The following is a 24643-nucleotide window of genomic DNA, read 5'->3' on the forward strand; positions in this document are numbered from 1 at the left end:
CTAACCTGGAGTTATATAACTATACTGTGTGGGGGCAGGGCAGACCAGCATAACAGAATTCTAATTATGTCACCTCTCCCAATTCCTATCTTCTGTGCGTGGGAACAAACCGCTTATAAAACACGGAGGAAGTGAGCTCTGATTCCTGTCTGGTAAACTGGTTAATTAGCAGTCCAGTCCACTCTCCTGGCTGCTTCCACTGTCATGTTAATGGTAATTACTTACGCAGTGACTGAAATCCCTGTGCTGTATCTGGGCAAGCATTGAACCAGCAGCATGCATTAGAATGTATTGCCGTACCTTCTTTGTTTATCGCCGGGGGATTCTTAAGCACATCGCTAGCAGGAAGTGTAAATATTTAACATCTTGTTTAGGATGTCGAGGTTTGCGGGATGAAAACACAGTAATAATTGTACAGCTTCTTGTATTGCTCAGACCACAGAGTATGTTGTTGATGCTAAATCATTGGGATCCTCTAGGAACTACAGTAGCCACTAGGAACTGCACGAGCACTGATGGGCCACCTCCAGTTCTAATAATTTGGGTGTTTTTTTATTTAGAATGGGGTTTTATCAACCCTGTATTTAGGGCATACAGTATGCTTTATTTCTGAAGGTAGTACCAGATATCATGTTTAAAATGAAAATACTTGTTTGTTATAAAAAAAAACAGGGCAGATTTATGAAATGGTTTTGTTAACTACTACTTTATATAAGCTTAGCTCATGGGGGGCAGGGTGAGTGAAATGAAAGGACTACAGCTATGGCCAAAAGTTTAGCATCACCTAGAATTTTAGGGTTGAGATAATTAAACAAAACAAAACAAACAAAAAACAAATTATATGAACATAAATTAGATATTTTATTTAACATCATGTAATCAAAGAAACTACTAAATTATATTGCAAGAGTCTACTGGAAGCCATAACAGTAGTGCAGTATTTCATGTTAGATTCTGAATGAAGTGGCTGGGATAGTGAGTGAAGTGGCTGGGAGAGTGAGTGAAGTGGCTGGGAGAGTGAGTGAAGTGGCTGGGATAGTGGGTGAAGTGGCTGGGATAGTGAGTGAAGTGGCTGGGATAGTGAGTAATGTGGCTGGGATAGTGAGTAATGTGGCTGGGATAGTGAGTGAAGTGGCTGGGATAGTGAGTGAAGTGGCTGGGATAGTGAGTGAAGTGGCTGGGATAGTGAGTGAAGTGGCTGGGATAGTGAGTAATGTGGCTGGGATAGTGAGTGAAGTGGCTAGGGTAGTGAGTGATGTGGCTGGGAGAGTGAGTGAAGTGGCTGAGGTTGCCAGTGAGGATGTGTACCTGTGGATGCCCGAGCACTCGATGCACAGCAGGATGCCCAGGTTGATGCTGGCCCAGCGGGGGTCTGCCTGGCCACAGTCACAGCACACCTCGTTCCCCGGGATGGACTGGACGCGCTGCAGGATGCTCTCCCCTTTGAGGCTGCGGTCTCGCGAGTCGCTGGCAGAGTCGATGCTGCTGGTGGAGGGGGAAGCGGTGCGGTCCAGCTTCTGTGAGACACAGATCACAATGAGAACTACCAGAGCAACCTGACACATCCCAGCTAGCATCATCTAACGAATGGGTTCATTTCTACTGTAATCATAAAATACAGATTGGACATGCACTGTCTGAAAGCGAGTGGTCAGTGTCATTAATATGGTCCAAGATTGTGAGGAGAAGTCTCCAGCTGAAATGTAGGAGATAGTAGTAGTAGTGGTAGCACTGGTCGACTAGTCGACTAGAACAATGACAGCCGCCCTCAGAAACGGGTAGTCGAATAGAACAATGACAGCCGCCCTCAGAAATGGGTAGTCGACTAGAACAATGACAGCCGCCCTCAGAAACGGGTAGTCGACTAGTCGCCCGTCACATGCTTATGAAGTGATTGTGAAGCACGCGGTTTCAGGTTTCACAAACAGCAAAGTATTACAAAACACTAGTTAACAAATAGAGCACCAGACATGATCAAATACATGGTTTATTAATATATTTCATTAAAGTGGCGACTAGTCAACCGATTCAAGTATTCAAATGCTTAATAACATGTTCTTACAAACTAGAATGGTTTACAGTTAGGATTTTTCCCCACATGCCTTAGGTTTTATTCCACTGGACTGCTTTGATTACAGGAAGGAATTTTGTAAGCCATTAGCTTGGTTAGTTATTCAAACATTTGCTTTAGGCTTTGACCCTGAAAAGGCATCCATCACTGCATTCAGCTCCATAAATCATTCAGACCTCCCAAAGCAATCAATAGTGTACAACGGCCAAATCAGTGAGTGTCAGATAAGACAGGCAGGGGCACAGTATACAGAATTTAAAAACCTTGCTACTGGTATATTTACCTTTTGTTTCGTACTAAAACATGAAGCATGTACTACTATATCTATTAAAGCATCTTCAAATTAATTTATTTTACTGCACGCTTTATATGATGTTTGCTGTCATTCTAGCCACTCTTATTGTAATTACATAAATATTTCATTTTTATTTTTATAAGTCTTCAATGTGCTTTGATTATTGGCTGGTTCCACAGACCCTGATTAGCACCATCTAATGCTACGGGCAGCAGTGTGGAGTAGTGGTTAGGGCTCTGGACTCTTGACCGGAGGGTTGTGGGTTCAAGCCCCAGTGGGGGACACTGCTGTTGTACCCTTGAGCAAGGTACTTTACCTAGATTGCTCCAGTAAAAACCCAACTGTATAAATGGGTAATTGTATGTAAAAATAATGTGATATCTGTATAATGTGAAATCTTGTAACAATTGTAAGTCGCCCTGGATAAGGGCGTCTGCTAAGAAATAAATAATAATAATAATAATAATAATAATAATACTGTAGGTAAAGTGCCCAAGATGAATGCTAATCCGGGTCTTTGAAACCAGCCGTATGAGTTCAGGAGTTGCTCTTCACTTCCACTTGCCTGCCATAGACATGTTAGTAACACCAGGACCCTCCACCCTGCCCTGAACCCATCTGCCTGGCATGCAGTCCTGGGGCTCAAGCACAGAAAGCCAGTTTACACAACGCTATGGTGGTTTTGTGATGAAGCAATACATCAATAATAAGCCCTCTCTCTGCCAGCAGGGGTTCTGTCTCTAACACACTGGACCCAATCTGATGCTGGTCAGGTCCTCCCTGCTGGACACTCACTTGGATGCAGTAATTGTCCGGGCTCTCCCTGTAGGCAGAGGCTATGCTGGCCTGCACAGCGTGGATCCAGGCCTGACGCAGCTTCTCAGAGTCAGCTTGCAGCATGCAGCTCCTGCAGGGGAAACACAGGGGCAGGGACTGTCAGGGGGGTACTCAGAGTGTCAGGGGAAACACAGGGGCAGGGACTGTCAGGGGGGTACTCAGAGTGTCAGGGGAAACACAGGGGCAGGGACTGTCAGGGGGGTACTCAGAGTGTCAGGGGAAACACAGGGGCAGGGACTGTCAGGGGGTACTCAGAGTGTCAGGGGGCAGGGACTGTCAGGGGGTACTCAGAGTGTCAGGGGAAACACGGGCAGGGACTGTCAGGGGGGTACTCAGAGTGTCAGGGGAAACACAGGGGGAGGGACTGTCAGGGGGGTACTCAGAGTGTCAGGGGGCAGGGACTGTCAGGGGGTACTCAGAGTGTCAGGGGAAACACGGGCAGGGACTGTCAGGGGGGTACTCAGAGTGTCAGGGGAAACACAGGGGCAGGGACTGTCAGGGGGGTACTCAGAATGTCAGGGGGCAGGGACTGTCAGGGAGGCACTCAGAGACTGTCAGGGGACACTTTCAGAGACTGTCACGGAGGCACTGTCAGGGGGGACACTTTCAGAGACTGTCACGGAGGCACTGTCGGGGGGGGCACTTTCAAAGTCTAACTGCCAGGGAGCTCAGAGTTCTTTCAGGGGCTTTTTTGTAGTTCCATTACAGCAAAGAGCAGTCATTAGTGCTTTTTTCCCCCTAGTCCCATTATGAGGCTCTAGTGTACATGCTTGGGGCTAGAACAGGTAGCCAAGGAAGGTCATGTCAAAGCAGTCATTAAGCAGTCAAAGAACCAGCATTATTATCATAGCCTTGCTTTCATTCATCTCTAAGCTATTTCAAAATAGAATGGAGTGCAACTGACCGATACTGGCAGTAATGGTTTGGCTTTAAATACCATGTAATATATATCATGTTCACTAGGTAAAGCCATTCCTCTCATTTTTAGTATTTTAACAAAGTAAGTTACAGTCCTGCAATACATTTTATTCCAGTATGAAATTCACTGAAGCATAAGTGTGTGACGGAGCGGTCATTACCTGCAACGGGCATTTATAATTATACAATCATATAGATATGTACATGAAGGCGTGCTATACCCCTGTGCACTATGCAGGAGTGCTATACCCCTGTACACTATGCAGGAGTGCTATACCCCTGTGCACTATGCAGGAGTGCTATACCCCTGTACACTATGCAGGAGTGCTATACCCCTGTGCACTATGCAGGAGTGCTATACCCCTGTGCTCTATGCAGGAGTGCTATACCCCTGTGCACTATGCAGGAGTGCTATACCCCTGTGCACTATGCAGGAGTGCTATACCCCTGTGCACTATGTATGAGTGCTATAGTCCTATGCACTATGTAGGAGTGCTATACCCCTGTGCACTATGTAGGAGTGCTATACCCCTGCCCAGAAGGGCATTTCTGTCCTTACTTTGTTGGGGAGACGACTTCAAAGCAGAAGCGGCGCTCAATGTCCTCACAAGGCTTGACTGAGCAAAGCCTCAGGTCCTCCACCACCACAGTGAGTGAGTCCTGCAGTACAATAGGAAACACACAGTCAGCTGCAGCAGCTGCTCCTCTTGGGAACATTATGTAACCATTCCATTAACACACTTCAGAGATTTGAAGAGCAGCAACTCTTCTGTCCTCTGCCATTAGCTTATTTAAACCACCCACCTACGTCTGTACAAAACAGAGTTGCAAAGGACAATTCTGATTTGAATAAGGTATACATTTAAGGGGCCTTGCCTTTAGTTTCTTCTGGTACACCAGCTGGCTGTTCTGTACTGAGAACCACCTCCTAGAACAAGAAGATGAGACGAGTTATTGAAATCTGAAGCCTCTCAAAAGCACAGTGCTGTTGATGGATCTCTAATGATTTCATCTTTGGGAGAAAGCATGTAAAAGTCAGTCTATTGTAAATGACCGCTCATTAGAGATGCACGATACAATCATGGGAATTCATTTAACACAAGCTATTTCACATCTATCATCATAAAAGAACTCTGAGGGCTAGAGACGAAAACGGGTCTTCTGTTTTTTTATAAATGTTAAGACAAAATCAATGGAGTTCACTGAACTCTGAGTCCCAAAAGCAAGAATGAAACGTCCTGGGAAGAAGGACTGAAGGCTGCAAAGTGCTTCATGCATTCATGCAAGCTTTATTAGGACTGGATACGTATTACACTATGGCTGGGACAAGCTCAATATTCATATCTTTTCATTTCTAGTGCTGGGGACGTATATGGAGTGTTCCTGTCCGAATAGTGTTTGAATGTATATCCATTTAGTATAATTTGTCCCATATTACAGTTTAATAAACTTTTTCGGAGTAAAAGGTAAAAGGAGAGTAGAATGCAGTAGAATGTTATTTATTTCTGATGTCATGTATGATTAGTTTCCTCTGTATGTTATCTTTCTGTCGTTATATGAATAGGTTTGTTCAAATATTTTTTCGAGCACTATAAAGCCCACACATACTATTATATTTACACTATAATATAATCATTTGTGACTTTCAAAAGTTAACAAATGTGTCAATATAGCACCAAAAACTTTAACCAAAAAAAAGGTTGATGACCATGCAATAAAACATTTAACCAGTTTTTCCAGAGGATAGCTACAGTAAGCCTTGCCTTTCAAAACGACAGCTGGCTAAAATAAAAAAAGCATCCAATATGCTTTAAAAATGCATGTAGCTTTAGATCTATCGAATCACACATCCATAGCATCCTTAAATAAAGAGGCACTGCCTTCCAGGCTTTCAGCATCGTACACGTACAAACTTACATACAACAGTGGTGTACTGTTAGCAGTAATCAATAATGCTGTTAAATATCTATACACCAGTGAGAGTGCTGCTTACTCACACACCCAACTCACCCCTCTGCTTTCCAGAGTCACTTCACAGTCAATGCAACCCTAACCACACATTACCTGGGACAAAGAGCCCAGTTTCAGCATCTTTTAGAAGTCTTTTTATAGACAGCATTTCAGTGTCTGACAGAACTGATAAAAAGACCTTGCATGTTCATTGAAGATACAGTACTTCTGGTTAATGATTTTATGCAATATGTTAAAGTGTTGCAGGTGTGTATGTATGCTGTGCTAGTTTTGCATGCATTCAGGGAATGGATGTATTTGTCTCATTAAATCTGAAGTGTACGTAAATGCCCCCTTTTCGGGAGATAATTAGTTACATATCTAGGTAATGCATTAACAAGAAATGTATAAAGTAGATTATACATCATGTATATTAATTAAGGAATTGTCAGAATTCCGTCTTATATTGTGTATAGATGTCATCCTGTGCACAGAACACAGCGCACAAGTCTAAAGAAAATGCAATAATAGGTTTGTAGGGTGTTTCAGTTTGAACTTCCTCTCACCTATCTCATCAGCTCATAAAATAAGAGACATCCAGCATACAACACATTAACTTCTACAAAAGAAGTACATTTTGTCTACATATTGTGATCCTGTGTTGAACACAGTCCAGTGTGCGTGCTTGTATTCACGTGTACCCTTTGGGAAGACGCTAGTTACCTGTTCCATGTCTTGAAGGCATTGCTGGCTCTCTTAAACAGGTAGCCTTCCACGACCACTCCATTAGAGGCGTCCACATTGAACTCTGCTTTGGAGTCATCGTAGGAGAAGTCCTGCAAATTCAAGCAGCAGAGTAAGAAACATGCTGGAAATGAACACGGCTGAACTTGAATCAATACTGAGGATTACCCCGAGCGAAGGGACTGGGCCAACAGCTTCACTGACATTTACTTCAACGACTAGCAATAACACATTGGATTCAAAGGGTGTTATTGAATTTAGATTAATCTAGAACCAATGCAGTCAGAGTAAGAAAACAACTTTAATACATATGCCCCATTTCCATCTGGCACTGGAAATGACTTGAAAGTTTAGGATTGCAGGCTGGCAGGACTCCATCTCACCACACTGATGGTGGAAGTTACCTCATGAGTGTCCAGTGTGAAGGACAGTGTGTTTTAAATCTCAGCCCGCAGAACAATAATAAGTATGCAGGACTGTGAATATATTATCCATTCATGGGTATATTGCATTTCTGTCACTGTTTATTGGTGGGATCACTTTCTTCAGTGTTGCTGTATATAAATAATGCTCTTTTTTTCAGGTGTGGCAGGCATGTGTACCAGTCTGTGTTATATAAATAATTACAGAACTATGTGCATAGCACAATTACAAGGATTCATAACAGGAATAGAAAATGCCCACACTGTAATACACATGTACATTTAAAATAAAAAAAATAAAAAGCATTATAACAGACTAGATTTAGTGAAGACTGATCATTTCACTGCAAGGCTTTTGCAGCTGAAAGTCGATATAGAAATTTCAGCACGTGTGGTGATCAAGTATTCACAGTAATTCATTGAAATCTGGGGTTTACACACAAGTGAGCACTGAATTCATTTTCAAGGTTAAAAGACCCTATTGCATGGAAGATTTTATGGCTTAACTGTCTGCGAAATAAATGCTCATATCAACGAGGTGAAATGTTGCCAGGCAACACATACTAGTTAAGTCTCATTATTGCAATGGCTTTATATATGATTGGATAGGCAAGCCTGCCAGCAATGCTGTAATGAGCTCCCAGAGAAAATGATTTGATCCAAAGGGACAGGATTAGGTCATTACTTGTATAGGGACTGCCTTACATCAAATTAGATCACTGCATATTTTAGGCAAAATATCACTTGACATATCGCAAGTGCTGAGGAAATGTTTGCGGGATGCCTTGGGCATAATTTCATAAACAAAGCCCAGCAGGGCACATGGCTTTCGATGCGCTTGCAGGATGACCAGAGATGAGGAATGAAGCCACACCTGTGCTCAACTGTCATTACTTAACCATGCCACACTTCCAGCTACCACTGACTTGAAAGTGATTCCGAATGAGACTCATTCATTCCCATCAGCAGCAGGCCAGTTTCAATTGGGTCTCTGTCAGCCCCAGTTAGGATTGCAAGCTGGCACGGCTCTCCACACTGATTCTGTCAGCCCCAGTTAGGATTGCAAGCTGGCACGGCTCTCCACACTGATTCTGTCAGCCCCAGTTAGGATTGCAAGCTGGCACGGCTCTCCACACTGATTCTGTCAGCCCGTTAGGATTGCAAGCTGGCACGGCTCTCCACACTGATTCTGTCAGCCCCAGTTAGGATTGCAAGCTGGCACGGCTCTCCACACTGATTCTGTCAGCCCCAGTTAGGATTGCAAGCTGGCACGGCTCTCCACACTGATTCTGTCAGCCCCAGTTAGGATTGCAAGCTGGCACGGCTCTCCACACTGATAATGGAAGTTATCTGATGAACGTCCAATGTGATGGAAGCGAGAGGCAGGTTTTAAATCTTGGACTGCAGACTGCATATGTAGGTAGAAGAGCTGTGCATCTATTATTCAGGAAGGGGATGTTGGCTGTTGGTACATTTATAATAAAACATTTCTATATGAGACAAAAGAGGGACCTGAGCTACTGTAGATTCAAACCCATGTCCTGATATAAACAGCAGGAGAAGATGGTGAATCACCCTGACTGGAGTCTCCTGCTGTATAAAATGAATGATTGCTGATTCCCATGCAGTTGCATTAAACAAATGAATTACCACATCACAGTAGGAAGGGGTTAATAATTAAACTAGTACATCACAGCCCTGGAATTTGAATATTTAAACACCGTTTGTTTAAGATTAAGGCACTACACTGTTTTAAACTCCTACCCAAAAGTAAAACCTTTTAACTTAAAAAATAAAACACAACTAAATAAATACAAATGCATTCCAAACACACAGTAATATCTATCAGGGCAGAATTTCTGTTCGCCTTTGATTAAGAATCGACACAGATTTTGTGTATAATATGAAGTAGGCACGGTGTCCCCTGTCCCTGTCCATGGTACTTGAGCTTCACATGCAGTTTGTTTCATTACATAAGGATACACTGGCAATGGGCTTGTCTGCCTCAGTATGCTTATGCATGTAGAAGAGTGGCACTGAAATCTAATTAAAACATGCCTCAAGGTAACTGAATGCATACCAGTGCATCTGAAGGGTTTTAAATCTTGCTTTTGTGAACCCTTTTTCAAAACTGCAGCTGGCTCTTTTAAAATGCTAGGTTACAATGTGCTTCAGTAAATATCGCTTTTCTATCTAGATCAAGCTGAATCTGGTAAGGAAGATTCTTGCCAATTTTTTGTTGTTGTTTTTTTTTGTTTGTTTTTTGGGGTTTTTTTTATAAAAATTTAGTCGTTGCCAATTAGTTTTTATTATTTTCTCCCCAATTTGAAATGCCCAATTATTTTTCTTTTAGGCTCAGCTCACCGCTACCACCCCTGCGCTGACTCGGGAGGGGCGAAGATGAACACACGTTGTCCTCCGAAGCGTGTGCCGTCAGCCACCCGCTTCTTTACACACTGCGAACTCACCGTGCAGCCGCCTCAGAGCTACAGCGTCGGAGGACAACGCAGCTCTGGGCAGCTTACAGGCAAGCCCGCAGGCGCCCGGCCAGACTACAGGGGTCGCTGCTGCGCGGTGAGCTGAGGACACCCTGGCCGACCTAACCCTCCCTCCCCACGGGCGACGCTCGGCCAATTGAGCGCCGCCCCCTGGGAGCTCCCGTCCACGGTCGGCTGTGGAATAGCCTGGACTCGAACCGGCGACGTCCAGGCTATAGAGCGCATCCTCCACTCCAGCGAGTGCTTTTACTGGATGCGCCACTCGGGAGCCCAATTTTTGCCAATTTGTATTTTGCACATCCTGTATTTCAATTCAAATCCAAGTGACGGGAGAGAAAGCAGTCTCTTACTATCTGATATCTTAATACCATGAGTTTATCCTGCTGCAGTACATCAGACAAAGACTGGGTTTCAAACTCTTAATAGGATTGGAAACTGCAATTTGTTCTGAAAGAAAATCTTTTTTTAAATCTCCAAAACAAACCCTTCTAAAATCTATTGAAAACTGTAAGACAACAGAATGTAGCATTCCTCAAGAATTATATATTCATTCATTCCACATCCCCTTCATCATGACATTTTTCAACATTTTAAAACAAGAAGCTGCCCTCCCATAACTTTGAAAAAAACAATATGCATTATAAAATAGATACACAGATAGCAAACTTAACATGGTACAATTCTACACACAGTGACTGAAAGGGATATGAGAAAACTGTAAGAAACTATGAGAAGCCTTTTTCAAATATAGTTTTACCTTAGAATTGATGATTGTTTGAAATCATGTGCTGTGTAAGATAAACATATCTTTGTTTAACAAATTAATAAGGATATTTGATTCACTTTACATGTAAACCTTTCATACCCCTTTCAATAAGAATAAGAGAAACTATTCAACTCACCAATGTGTAATCCAACCTGCCGAATATCTTCATTTTCAAAATCTTAGTACACTCTAAAAGCATGGGTAAAACAAATTCTCAACACAACTATAGCGAATGATCCCGTTTCTCACAGAAAGAGCATTTCCAGGACAGACAGAGTGTGGTCTCCCTTCAGCGAGGGTCTAGGCTGAGTTCCGATGCAGAAGATGCCACCTGCCTCGATTCACGCTCACACAGTCTAGAAGAAAAGCTAATTATCATACAGCTGTCTGCCAGGAAGGAAGAACAGGAGAACGTCGCTGCTCCCCTGACCCTAGCGAAATGAAACTGCAAGAATGACTCAACTTGCACTGGCAGCCAATGCTGGTCTAGGACACCCCCCTCAACAGCAGCACTCCCCCAGAGAAGCAAACACGATTGGCCCAAGCTGAGGGTATGCTCAGCAGCATGGATGTCTTAGTGTTGGTATTACACAGCTCCATCTGGCTGGCCAGCTCTTTGCTGCTTAATGAAGCACAAACCCGTCCTTCCCTTACCAACCTCTTTGCACTTATTGTGTCTTACTCTGGATGATTAATAGCCACCAGGAGAGCAAGCCCTGGGGCAAAGCCCTAGTTTTGTTTGTAGAAGCATTTTGCAGTTTATATAAGCATCAAAATATACAGCATTGTGGCAAAGTGGTTTGCAGGGTACAGGTGTAGGAGTGATGTGGTGCGCAAGGAAGAGACAGACAGTGATAATCCAATCAGAAAATAGATTTAATTTATAATCTAGGTCTGGTGACCAAAACAGTAATCCCAGGCACAGCAATGTGTATTGCACTGTTCAAAACAAAGGGTTTGCAGTCCCAAATAATAAACACAGTCCAGTTACACACACAAGATACAAACACGGTCACCAGTCCTGGGTGCGTGCTGCAGTGCTAGTGGTGCTAGTACAATAATTATCGTGACACAGGTGTAGTGATGTCCAGGTTAGCGCTGGCCTCTGGGGACAGCTCCGGAACGTGTTAGCCGTCTACTAATAACAACAATTAGAGACAAACAAACAAAACACTCACGTACGATATCACAACAATGGTCCTTCTGGGTTGTTTCCTTAACCATAAACAAAGGACCAAATCACGTCTCTTTGTCCCTGTGGCAATGCGCCCCGCCCCTGTGTGCATTTGTGTGTTATGTGTTGTATGTTGCGTGCGTGTGTAAATGTTGGTGTATAGTCATTGGTACACGGGATATAAACGGGTCTGTGTTTCACGTGTATTTAAAAAGTGTAGATTTATATTTAGGCACGAGGAGGGCACAAATCACTTCACGTGCTGGTTAAATGTAATATGTGAGCACGGGGTTGCACAGAATTAATTCACGTGCTGGGATTCAAGTGAATAATTAATTAGTAATTGAATCCCAGCACAACAGTATATATAGATGCACATTTTCATTCAGTCGGGGTTAGGTGTTCGGTGAGTGGAGAACGAGTGTGGAGAAGGAGAAATTAAATAATAATAAGAAAGAACGTAAATATAAAAGTGAATAACTGTCTCACTCACCGTGTTTCGTTTGTCTGTCTGTTTACTGTGTAGTCCGTTTTGTTTGTCTTTTTATTTTGGCGTGTAGTGCCGTGTCCCTTGTTTTTTTGTTTAAAACCTTTTATTTTCTGTTTATTAAATGCTGAGCGCGATCACGCGCCCAGCTTATACCAAACCACATCTCTCTGTTTATTTATTTCCTGGCTCTGGTCTGACACCACCCACTTGGGTGAAAACGGCACTACACATTTACGTTCTTTCTTATTATTATTTAATTTCTCCTTCTCCACACTCGTTCTCCACTCACCGAACACCTAACCCCGACTGAATGAAAATGTGCATCTATATATACTGTTGTGCTGGGATTCAATTACTAATTAATTATTCACTTGAATCCCAGCACGTGAATTAATTCTGTGCAACCCCGTGCTCACATATTACATTTAACCAGCACGTGAAGTGATTTGTGCCCTCCTCATGCCTAAATATAAATCTACACTTTTTAAATACACGTGAAACACAGACCCGTTTATATCCCGTGTACCAATGACTATACACCAACATTTACACACGCACGCAACATACAACACATAACACACAAATGCACACAGGGGCGGGGCGCATTGCCACAGTCCCCTATTTGTACCATCACGTATGACCCCTTGGTAAATGATTGCAACCGCTCCTCCAATCTGCGGCTGCCACATCGTTTCCCTTCCGGGTCGATGAGTTAGTGCACCGAAGCTCCGCCCCCTTTCTATATGACCGACTTCCTTTTAACCCTGGGAATGAATTGTCAAGCCATCCGGTCCAGGGTACTCTCTTCACTGTACTTAGTGTCCTCACAGGCTGGGAGGGAGATTTATCACCAAGAATCATTCTGGGACCAAAATGGGTTTTTTGTGTTTGAATATTCTTATAAAATTAAACAAACATTTAAATATTCTTTCATTTTCAGTTAGCTGGAAAACAAAAGTATATAAAATTTAAAAAAATCTAGTACAACATCAAAATACCTGTGCGTATATTTGTTTTTGCATGAACAGTACACATATTAGCTCTTCATCGAGTTTTCTAAAAATACTCTGTCAGTACGATCTTTTGATAAAAGCTCTTCCCTGCTAAAAACCTCTACAAGCTTAGTAATAACCTTCAAAAATAAAAGGTCCTGCAGTTTTAATGTGCTGGCCTTTAAACAGCATTCCCAGCAGCTTGCAGAAGTGCGGAGGTAAACTTTCAAGCAAGTTCCATTCTAACCCACTTATTTATTATCACTTTTGATCTACTGGATTCCAATATCTAGACTTCTGTAACACTTCATGATGCTCCTAGCTCTGTTTTTTCTTTTTAATGCTAAATTTGGAACCCCTGCCCTAAATTATTGTCTGGGAGCTTTTAAATACAAAGACCTTAAAAAAGAAGAGCCCTTCTTCCTCTGTAAAAGCTCATTTTAAAAATAATAAATCATAAATTCTCAACCAATCAAAACAGCAGATTCAACAAATATATATATATATAGATGTGTTTTTTTGTAGGTACTATCTACAGTGTTTTCCCTTTAGAAGGCAGCCCTCTACAGCGCAGAACTAGTTATAAGGCAGTATGGTGGCAGCTCCCATTTGCTCCATAATGCCGTTACAGTAGTGCTTGTGTTCTCATTATCAGGAGGAACACAAATAGCACAGCCTCTTACCTCTGGCTCCTGAATACAGCGTTATGAAGGGGGAGTCCTGTAGGTTAATATGTACAGTTCACCCGGAGTGTCTTTCACTTCATAGTCCTCCTGCTCACTAGAAGACACTCTTATAGCAGGCCTAAAACAGCTAAACAACATGAAGCAGACAAGCTCAGCTCTCTCCACACCTGCAGAGGAACCCAAGCGTGAAGCAGACAAGCCCAGCTCTCCACACCTGAAGAGAACCCCAACCGTGAAGCAGACAAGCCCAGCTCTCCACACCTGCAGAGGAACCCAAGCGTGAAGCACACAAGCCCAGCTCTCCACACCTGCAGAGGAACCCAAGCGTGAAGCAGACAAGCCAAGCTCTCCACACCTGCAGAGGAACCCAAGCATGAAGCAGACAAGCCAAGCTCTCCACACCTGCAGAGGAACCCAAGCGTGAAGCAGACACGCCCAGCTCTCCACATGTGTAGAGGAACCCAAGCGTGAAGCACACAAGCCCAGCTCTCCACACCTGCAGAGGAACCCAAGCGTGAAGCAGACAAGCCAAGCTCTCCACACCTGCAGAGGAACCCAAGCGTGAAGCAGACAAGCCAAGCTCTCCACACCTGCAGAGGAACCCAAGCGTGAAGCAGACAAGCCAAGCTCTCCACACCTGCAGAGGAACCCAAGCGTGAAGCAGACAGGCCCAGGTCTCCACACCTGCAGAGGAACCCAAGCGTGAAGCAGACAAGCCCAGGTCTCCACACCTGCAGAGGAACCCAAGCGTGAAGCAAACAAGCCCAGCTCTCCCACCTGCAGAGGAACCCAAGTGTGAAGCAGACAAGCCCAGCTCTCCACACCTGCAGAGGAACCCAGGAGAGCAGGGGGGAGCACATACAAAGGAGTGCCAGACAGGACAGTGAACACAGGACCCAGCCAGCACTCAGAGTGAGTAACAGAGCAATGGAAAAGATTCATGAAGAGCGCACTGGGGAGGAATTTCAATTAGAAGTCACAGTAAAGATGGAGGTAGGGAGAGGCATATAAACGCAGTTGGAATTGAATTGTCTTGGTACCCTACATTACACACACACCCTTCAGGATTAACGGGAGAAATGTGCATTGTGGGCTGCTTAATAATTCGATTACAAGTGAGGTACAAATAAATAAATAATATAACTCTAAAAATAATTATACTTTAATTTCTTACGGGGACATTTTTTTAGTCTTAGTAAAAAAAACATTGTATCATTAACATAGGTGTTTCATAATGAAAATATCTGTTTAGCGTCAAATTGAACTTTCTTAATTTTTCCTGCTGTTGTTTTTATGATGTTTGCAATCATTCTGGGTGTTTTTTTTTGCAGTTGATTAAATTCTGTTTTGCAATTTTAAGTCTGTGTTGTCTGTGCACTAGGGGGTGCTGGCGCTTAGACAGTTTGGCTGATCTAGCCTATTATGTGTATGGCAGGCAACTAAGTGATATGTATCTTTCTCATTGCCTATAGCCAAGAGTTTTAAAATCCATTTAAAAGTGTTAAATAATTTACAACCCATCCTGTTCAAACAGACCTTAAACCCAAGGGTGTGTCAAACAAGTTTAAATAAATACATAAATCAATACATAAATAAATAAACAGTACCCGTTAGACCAGAATGATCCTCAAAATGCAGAGTTTCCACACCACCATCGTGCCATTAAGTCATTGCATGTGAAGGGGGTTCCCATAATAATGCACTGCAGCTCTCAACTTGGTATCCATGATTTAGGAGGGCAGGCCATTATTCCTCCTGTTTCTGTCAACAAACCCCTTTCACAGGCGTGTGTGGAGTCAGTGCACTACACAGAGCTGGAGAGGAGGGTGCTAGAGCAGTCAACCCCTTCCACAGGCGTGTGTGGAGTCAGTGCACTACACAGAGCTGGAGAGGAGGGTGCTAGAGCAGTCAACCCCTTCCACAGGCGTGTGTGGAGTCAGTGCACTACACAGAGCTGGAGAGGAGGGTGCTGGAGCAGTCAACCCTTTTCACAGGCGTGTGTGGAGTCAGTGCACTACACAGAGCTGGAGAGGAGTGTGCTGGAGCAGTCAACCCCTTCCACAGGCGTGTGTGGAGTCAGTGCACTACACAGAGCTGGAGAGGAGGGTGCTGGAGCAGTCAACCCCTTTCACAGGCATGTGTGGAGTCAGTGCACTACACAGAGCTGGAGAGGAGGGTGCTGGAGCAGTCAACCCCTTTCACAGGCGTGTGTGGAGTCATTGCACTACACAGAGCTGGAGAGGAGGGTGCTGGAGCAGTCAACCCCTTTCACAGGCGTGTGTGGTTTTTAGACTGTGCAATTACCACAATTTAACATGCTTTCCCATACTGGACTTTACAATGCTTACCTATGCTTTACCAGGCTTAAACTATGCTTTATTACACTTTACTGGGTTCTTTCTATAGTAAAAAGGTTCCTAGAAAACAGATGTACTCTAGCAGTAACTTGTTTTAGCTTCCAACATTCTGCCAGGCTTCTATTTACTGATAATTGGAGTTTCAAATTGCAACATTTCTGTTGTATGAATTGATTCAAAATGTCAGTCCTTGCTGACCTGATGTTACAGCACACAGATTAGCAAAAGCTCTGCAGACTTAATCTGGGTTCCGGGAAAAAAAAATGAAATTGCGACAACAGAGGATTAAACTGGATAGAACTCCAAACTGGTGGTTTCCAGGGTTAGCAAAATCGGGGACAAACTACAATTGGTACATCTTTACATGGAATTACGTCAATGCAATTAATTAAAAAACCTAATGGACCCATTTTAAATGACCCGCCACCATACGTTTACAGCACAATGTATGTAATGAGTTTTGCTGATTAGAGCTGTCGTTTCTGCCTTCAGTAGCGGGGAGTGAACTGGGACTCAGCATGGCGTGGGACGGGCAGCAGTGTGGAGTAGTGGTTAGGGCTCTGAACTCTTGACCGGAGGGTCGTGGGTTCAATCCCAGCTGGAGGACACTGCTGCTGTACCCTTGAGCAAGGTACTTTACCTAGATTGCTCCAGTAAAAAAAACCAACTGTATAAATGGGGAATTGTACGTAAAAATAATGTGATATCTTGTAACAACTGTAAGTCGCCCTGGATAAGGGCGTCTGCTAAGAAATAAATAATAATAATAATAATGGTGTCTTCCAGTTTAAACTGGGTCTCAGCATGGTGTCTCCGCAATCTGGTGGCTTTTCCATTCTGCTTGCATTTTAATTGCCTCCCCATACTGCCATCACCAGCTGTCTGTATAGATTTAAAATAAACTCCACTAAGAATGGAACATTTCGCTTCAATATTTTCCTTTCTCAAGTAGAATAGTGCAGTTGGAGAGAAAGGTTTAAACGCCTGCAATGTAAAAGTGAAAGTACTGCAGTAGCTTAAGTGCTGAATTACCTGTCTTTCTACACCCACCAGCCCATTATCGAACTGTGAGTGCCCTCTTTGCTGCATTACATAAAAGAACACTATTTGTCTGTACAGACATACGTATTAGCTAGGTGGCTGTCACATTAGCCGTATGGGGGAAGTCAGTTAACAATCTATATACTGCATCTCCAGTGATTACCTTCCCGTTTCTTTCTCCAATAACCCATCAGCTTTCAATAACAGCAATGCTGAAGCCAATTAGTGGAGAAGGCCAGAGTATGAATCACTCCAATTAGAAAGAAGCTCAGCAGACTCTGTGCTACTGAATTGGAAATGGACAGGCTCAACAGGGGGCTCCATTGTGTAGCCAGTGTTTCAGCCCACTGCAGTTTAAACTGGGCTGATATAAAGAGACTGAAAACAAACCCCTGGCCTGGCTGGCTTTACAGAAGGGCAATGCTGGAGCTCCACTCTGTAGACACATTGCAAGTCCTGAGCCGTAATGGTTTCTGCCAACAACGTTTCATTAATCACCTCACACAGTTATTTGACCCCTGTTTAGAATTAAGTTCCCTGACTGCATCAATCCCCACTGCAGGTCAGCAGGCATCCTCTGATCCCACGACCAAGCCAATCACCCCTTTACACCCAGGAGCTTGAGAGTGGATGTCAGTCACTACCAGCCTCTGGAGGATACAGAACTGCCCTGCAGGTGTCAGCAGGCACCACCTCGGTAAATTGCCATGCAGAGATATACTGTCGCCTTCAATACTGCAGCTCAGCCAAACCACAAGTATTATGAATAAGCAGATAAGCGCTAACCTCATTTTAACAAGGTACTTTAAACATTACACTACTATATAGCGTATGACACAAGTCTGCCAATATATTGAGTAGTACATATACAAAATGAAGTATAAATAAACTCCTTAGCAAATCATTCATCAATACAGAGATTTATCATTATCAAGACATGACCTGAAAAAAGAAACAAGGACCAGGGGTCACAAATGGAGATTAGATAAAGGGGCATTCAGAACAGAAAATAGGAGGCACTTTTTTACACAGAGAATTGTGAGGGTCTGGAACCAACTCCCCAGTAATGTTGCTGAAGCTGACACCCTGGGATCCTTCAAGAAGCTGCTTGATGAGATTCTGGGATCAATAAGCTACTAACAACCAAACGAGCAAGATGGGCTGAATAGCCTCCTCTCGTTTGTAAACTTTCTTATGTTCTTATCAAGACCCCTCTATGCAAATCTAAATGACCCATACTCCTTCATTCTTTGAGAAGTCAACATGTTGCTATATCTTACTATGTTTACCTTGCTTTCTGTCTAATATTGTATTTTAATGATGCATCCTTCCTCTCTGTCTGGCCCACTTCACTATCAGGCCAGAAGGCTTAATCCTCCCAGACACAAATCCATAACCTGTGCCTGTTCCCCACGCCACACAACCTGAATAATATGTGTGATGAGCACACACTAAAACACAAAACAATCTGTATGACAAAATAAAGGGCTTTTGATAAAGTGTACTCACTAATCTAATCGAGCATTAAGGTGATTAGTGATGGGGCCAGAGGGTTTAGTAAACCACACATTGACTGATTTGGTGAGTAAACAGGTGCCTGTCTTCCACACTGAAATCCTGCACCTTCTTTTGCTCTGGGTTTTGTTTACTAGCTGATGGGTTTGTGATTGCTTAGAAGGAAACTTGGAGAACATCTGATTGGCAATGCCAGACACTGCCATGCCTTTGGCTGACCGCTGGGGGTGGGACAGACAGGCGCAGAGCACTGCTGCATGGGTAATAATAGCACTGAAAATGCACAGTTAGGATTTTACTCACCTGCATTAGAGTCTGAGTGGTGGCAATTGTGGCAATAGAAAAGAGAAAAAGAAAAAAACAGATGATTAGTACAATTTAAAAAAGTGAAACATTTCTAGAGAGAATCTTTACAATCATTACAATTTCAATGGTGTCAGCAATGTTTAGAATGAACCACACAGGGCACAGCCAGGGTAACATAATGTTTCTTGTAAACTTTACAGGGGGTTCTGTTACACTAGTCAGCGCTCATAAGAATGCATTTTGGTAACGCCCCTAGCTAATGTCCTGGTAAATAGAAATCATATACAGTATTGTGGTTGCAGATATAGTATCATCAGTAATGAGAAGACTCCCCAGAAAGCCCTCCACAGCTGTTTCTGCCTGACTGAGTTGAGTGAGCATTAGAATTAGCCTCTACTTTCAACCCTGTTTGAGGATGCCATCGGCGATGGCTGTTACTTGTGATCAATTTGATGTCTATTTAAAATGATATCAATCGAATGGAAATTCAAGTCAGTTAAAGTTAGCAGAAGGGATTGTCGTGTGTTAAATATTTAGATTGTTATGTTGGAGACACCAGCTTGGTCACAGTAAACTGCTCCATTAACAGTTTAACACCTCTGCTTGATCATGTTATTTATGTATGTTTTATGTTCTGACTCAGTGTTAAGGGGGCGAATGTTGTGGCCTTATAAGTGCAGTGAAGGCTGTATAAACAGTACTATGTGTTCCAGAACCCCCTGCAGTGTTCACAGCGTTCACATTACTTTACCTTGCTGTGTCCTGCATTGTCAGCACCACAGACATTTTTGAGTGTTTTCATATTTCTTACTCAGGAACCAAGAGAAAAATCATTCCTCTTTTAAACATTGCAGTGTCTCCAGTTCACGCTCCCTCCTGCAGCAATGCTGGGGATTGAAATGAGTGGCCTATTGTGGGAACTGAAACAAGCAGTGTTGCAGGAGGGAGCATGATCTGGATACACTGTGATGTTAAGAGACTTCTTCTCCTGGCTCCTGAGTAAAAGTTGAGAAATGTAAAAGGGGATTTATGATCCCTGATATTGAAATGAAAGGATGATATTGATAAATATATTGCTGTGATGTGGACAGCACAGGTACAGTAATGCGTTTCTTGTAAACTCTGCTGGGTCTGTAACACTGAAAACTGAACAAGACTGGGACACCTTTATAAATACCTAATGTCTAGTTCTTTCAAACTCAGCAATGCACTAAGGTATTGCAGAGACCACCCTTAAACTGCAAGGAATTTGGAAAACTGTGTTCCATATTTCTTTAAATTTCTGTCATGTTCTATTTGCCAGTCATCACTAGATGGAAATGTGTTGCAGAACATCTTCCCCCGCAATGAACCCTGAACCTGGCAGACTTGGTTTAATGAAGGAACACATGCGTAATGGAGTCTTTTATATGCAACATTCAAGTATAATCTGTGATTTTATCTTGCCATGGTTATGCAACTGGGAGTACATTAGCACTCACAGGATCCAGTTGTACATTCTGAAGCTGAACTAGTGGAGATCATTGAAAAACACTCCACTGGGTAGCAGGTTAATAAAAGCGTTCTGTAACTTATAACGTTAGCACTGAGATCATGTTCTACCTGATGAGGACATTTCTGATTCTCAGCTGGAACTACATGTGCTTGTTGCTCTGTTTCTGGAGCCACCTTTACAAACACTGTAGTTATTTCAGATTTGATTCTGAAACATGCTGGATACAGGCTTGCTTTAATTCCTTGTGTATGGAAGAGCAGCAGCCAGGTTTATAATTTGTGGTTGTTTCTTCATGTATTATACAAGTCATCAGAGACAAGGATCTTCCTATTGAAGTTATTAGTTCTTTATTTTTGAGAGAGTATGATTGTGATTAAACCATATTGATCAGGTAGGATGGGTGGGTGACTGAATTACTGCCTGATTCTTTGCATCATTAGCAAGCATGAGGAACACACTCATGCTTCCCTTCACTGAGCACGGCCCCCGCTGGAAATCAACCATCAGGTTATTAAACATGTGACTCAATAAACAAATGAGTAAACTGAAGGGGCTCTGGAGTACCAGGTGACAAGAATGAACTATACTTTTATTAGGAGCTGAAAGACATATCATAGATGTCATAGTTGTTTTGTGAAGAAATGTTAAAGTCTATCAACTTGTGTTTAATGCAATAATAATAATGCTACATTTATGCAGCATACCTGACCCTGGCCACGTATTTGCCACGATGTGGCCTGACTCCACAAGGTGCTGGAAGGTGTCTCCAGGGATCCATTCACTCTTTATTGTTTCACACAGTTGGTGCAGAGAGGTAGGCAGAGGATCATGATGACAATGTGCAGCCAACGCTCTCCTAGATTGAGATCTGGGGATTGTGGGGGCCATGGTAGATGCCTGCAGTCTCTGACAAGCTGATCAAGCCATTAGCGCACATCGTGGCATGGTGGAGGGGTGCATTATCATATTGTAAGAGCCATTGCAGGGTACAAGCGCAGCACTGTCGGGTGGACTTGAGGCACAGTGATACTTAAGTAAAGTACAGTAGCTTTCTAGTACTGCAGGATCACACGTCACATCCTAATGTGCATCTCTAGTTCTGAGCGATCCCAAATCCAGTTGGGCAGCCAGGTCATGATGAAGTGCCAGGAGTAAATGTTGGGAATTATTATCAAGCATTGGATGTGACAGGACTTTCTAATGCTGAATTCAGATCAAACAGAGATCATGCTAGTGGCTCACAGAACCAACTAAAAGGAAATGTGGGATTACATGAGCTCGACCCTTGCAGTCTCTCATCAAAACTTAAACTAGAAATTAAGAGTTTGGGGATCATCTTTGATCCTGATCTATCATTTGAGACTCATATTAGGAAAGTTACTAAATTATCTTTTTACTATTTGATAAAAATAGCCAAACTTAGACCAATTATTTCCATATCTGATGCCGAGAGACTAATGCATGCCTTTGTTTCATCTAGAATTGATTATTGTAATGCACTTTTTTCTGGTGTTCCAAAACGTGTGGTGTCTCACTTGCAGCTTGTTCAGAATACTGCCGCTAGAATTCTGACTAAAACCAGGAAAAGTGAACATATTACCCCTGTTTTGGTCTCTTTACACTGGCTCCCTGTGCAGTATAGAATTGATTTTAAGATTTTGCTGTTAACTTACAAGGCCCTGAATGGATTAGCACCTAGTTATTTGCAGGAGTTACTGACCCCGCATCTTCCAAACTGCACTCTGAGATCACAGGATTTGGGCTGCTGGTTATTCCTAGGGTCAACAAAAGCAACACGGGAGGTAGGGCTTTTTCTTGTAGAGCTCCTAAATTATGGAATGCTCTGCCTTTGTTTGTCAGGGAAGCTGGGACCATTTCAGTTTTCAAGTCAAGACTAAAAACACACTTTTATAAAATGGCTTTCTTATCTTAGTGGGTTTTAATGTAAATTTAAAATTGCTGCTTTTGTATTATGTGTATACTGTTATTTAAATGGTCTCACTGTGGCAGTTGTATGTGTGACATGCTATTCAAATGTATTGATTGTTTATGCTATGTACTGTACAGTCCTTTGCGATACTTTTGTGTTTATTTTGATTGAGGACTTTTTGTGAAGGGATGGAGCGGAAAATAAAAATACAGGCACTGTTCTGTTTAAACTTCACTTTGTTGTATCGACTGGATCTGTAAAGCAACACTGCTCCCATAGGTATATAATAAACATGATCTGTAAAGCAACACTACTCCCATAGGTATATAATAAACATGATCTGTAAAGCAACACTACTCCCATAGGTATCTAATAAACATGATCTGTAAAGCAACACTACTCCCATAGGTATATAATAAACATGATCTGTAAAGCAACACTACTCCCATAGGTATATAATAAACATGATCTGTAAAGCAACACTACTCCCATAGGTATATAATAAACATGATCTGTAAAGCAACACTACTCCCATAGGTATATAATAAACATGATCTGTAAAGCAACACTACTCCCATAGGTATCTAATAAACATGATCTGTAAAGCAACACTACTCCCATAGGTATATAATAAACATGATCTGTAAAGCAACACTACTCCCATAGGTATCTAATAAACAGGTGCAATGTTAAAGGCCAGTGGTTCTCAAACTTAAACCCCTCTTAGTGACTTGAGTCTGCCGAACCCCTTAAAACAGACCCTTAATAAATATTGTAGTAATACAGTACATCTTTATTTATTATTCTAAATCAGGTTATCCTAACACTCTACAAAGCACTAAGTCAGTCTGCTTGTGATTGTAAATACTGAATTGAGTCAGTCTGCTTGTGATTGTAAATACTGAGTCAGTCTGCTTGTGATTGTAAATACTGAACTGAGTCAGTCTGCTTGTGATTGTAAATACTGAGTCAGTCTGCTTGTGATTGTAAATACTGAACTGAGTCGGTCTGCTTGTGATTGTAAATACTGAGTCAGTCTGCTTGTGATTGTAAATACTGAACTGAGTCGGTCTGCTTGTGATTGATTCCCGACCCCCCTGAAACCCCCAGGGGGTCCTGGCCCCCAGTTTGACAGGCCCTGCTATAGGCAGTAATACTCACATAGATTTCTCAACACACAACCATTCAGTTTTAATGTTTTTGTTTTTCATTTGTTTGTTTTTAAGGAAAGAAAACCTTTAAATGACAAAATATCCTTTCTTTAAACTGAATCTTCTCCTGTCACATCTGGCCGAATTCCTTTTCCCAGCCACCCCCCTTAAGCCTGGGTGCATGGCTGCCTTTGTGTCGACAGATGGTCAGTGATGCCCTTTTCAATCAAACACAAGAACCACTGAAAAGATGGAGCCATTTGTTACTGCCGACAGCCATGACTTGGAGCCATTACTCATTGCTATGGAGATGGGCTGGCAGGGGAGAGGCGTTAGAGCAGGGGAGGGGGAAGTGGATTTTAAGAGCTGAAAACTTTGACTTTATCAATAAGGAGATGGGACTCAGGGTTTGGTTTATTCATTTGAGCCCCTTCTGAAAGGCAAACAGGAGTTAGCACTGCTTAAGATTACACTTCATTGCTATCTGCCTACTGACGGTTCTTTTGATTAATCATTCATGGAAATAGCAACCGCCAGGTCTGTTATGATAGATAGCAAGGTGTTTAGCAGAACAATTCTCGCTTACTACTTATGAGTTATATTAGTGTACTTTAAATTAGATTGTACTGGCCAAATATGCTCCATACTCTGAAGACAATATGTGTATTTTTCTATGTATTATATTATATTTAAAGCTGCATTGTGTGCATTCTGCCTGGAGACACACTCTTTTTAAGATTAGCAAATGACAGAAATGCAGAATTAGCAAAAACCACCGAGTTCAATGGAACGCGGGTAGTACCAGCAACATTGTATAGTTCCATAGGTATTATAGCAGTGTGATCTTCTGCTTTATCTGTCTCTCTATTATATTGTATATTATTAATGTATGCATTCTTGGTATACACAAGATATCTCATTAAAGGTCATGACATACAGCATTTTTATGTTATTGTCACATGTGCTCATGACAGAAATACCGTATGTCATGGCTTTTCATGACTG

General features: G+C 42.5%; 1 protein-coding gene across 1 annotated transcript in view; it reads right to left on the minus strand.

Moving 5' to 3' along the window:
- The window catches only part of LOC117963790 (arf-GAP with coiled-coil, ANK repeat and PH domain-containing protein 3), a 186685-nt gene that overhangs the window by 18708 nt on the left and 143334 nt on the right, over positions 1-24643 (minus strand). Inside the window, exons 10-15 of the mRNA XM_059002690.1 lie at positions 19060-19071; positions 6795-6907; positions 4998-5049; positions 4681-4781; positions 3162-3273; positions 1309-1517 (exon numbers count right to left, since the gene is read on the minus strand). Coding sequence (XP_058858673.1) covers positions 1309-1517; positions 3162-3273; positions 4681-4781; positions 4998-5049; positions 6795-6907; positions 19060-19071 — 599 coding nt within the window. The remainder of the gene's footprint in view (positions 1-1308; positions 1518-3161; positions 3274-4680; positions 4782-4997; positions 5050-6794; positions 6908-19059; positions 19072-24643) is intronic.

Source organism: Acipenser ruthenus, chromosome 27 (assembly GCF_902713425.1).
Source record: "Acipenser ruthenus chromosome 27, fAciRut3.2 maternal haplotype, whole genome shotgun sequence".
Classification (NCBI taxonomy): Eukaryota; Metazoa; Chordata; class Actinopteri; order Acipenseriformes; family Acipenseridae; genus Acipenser; species Acipenser ruthenus.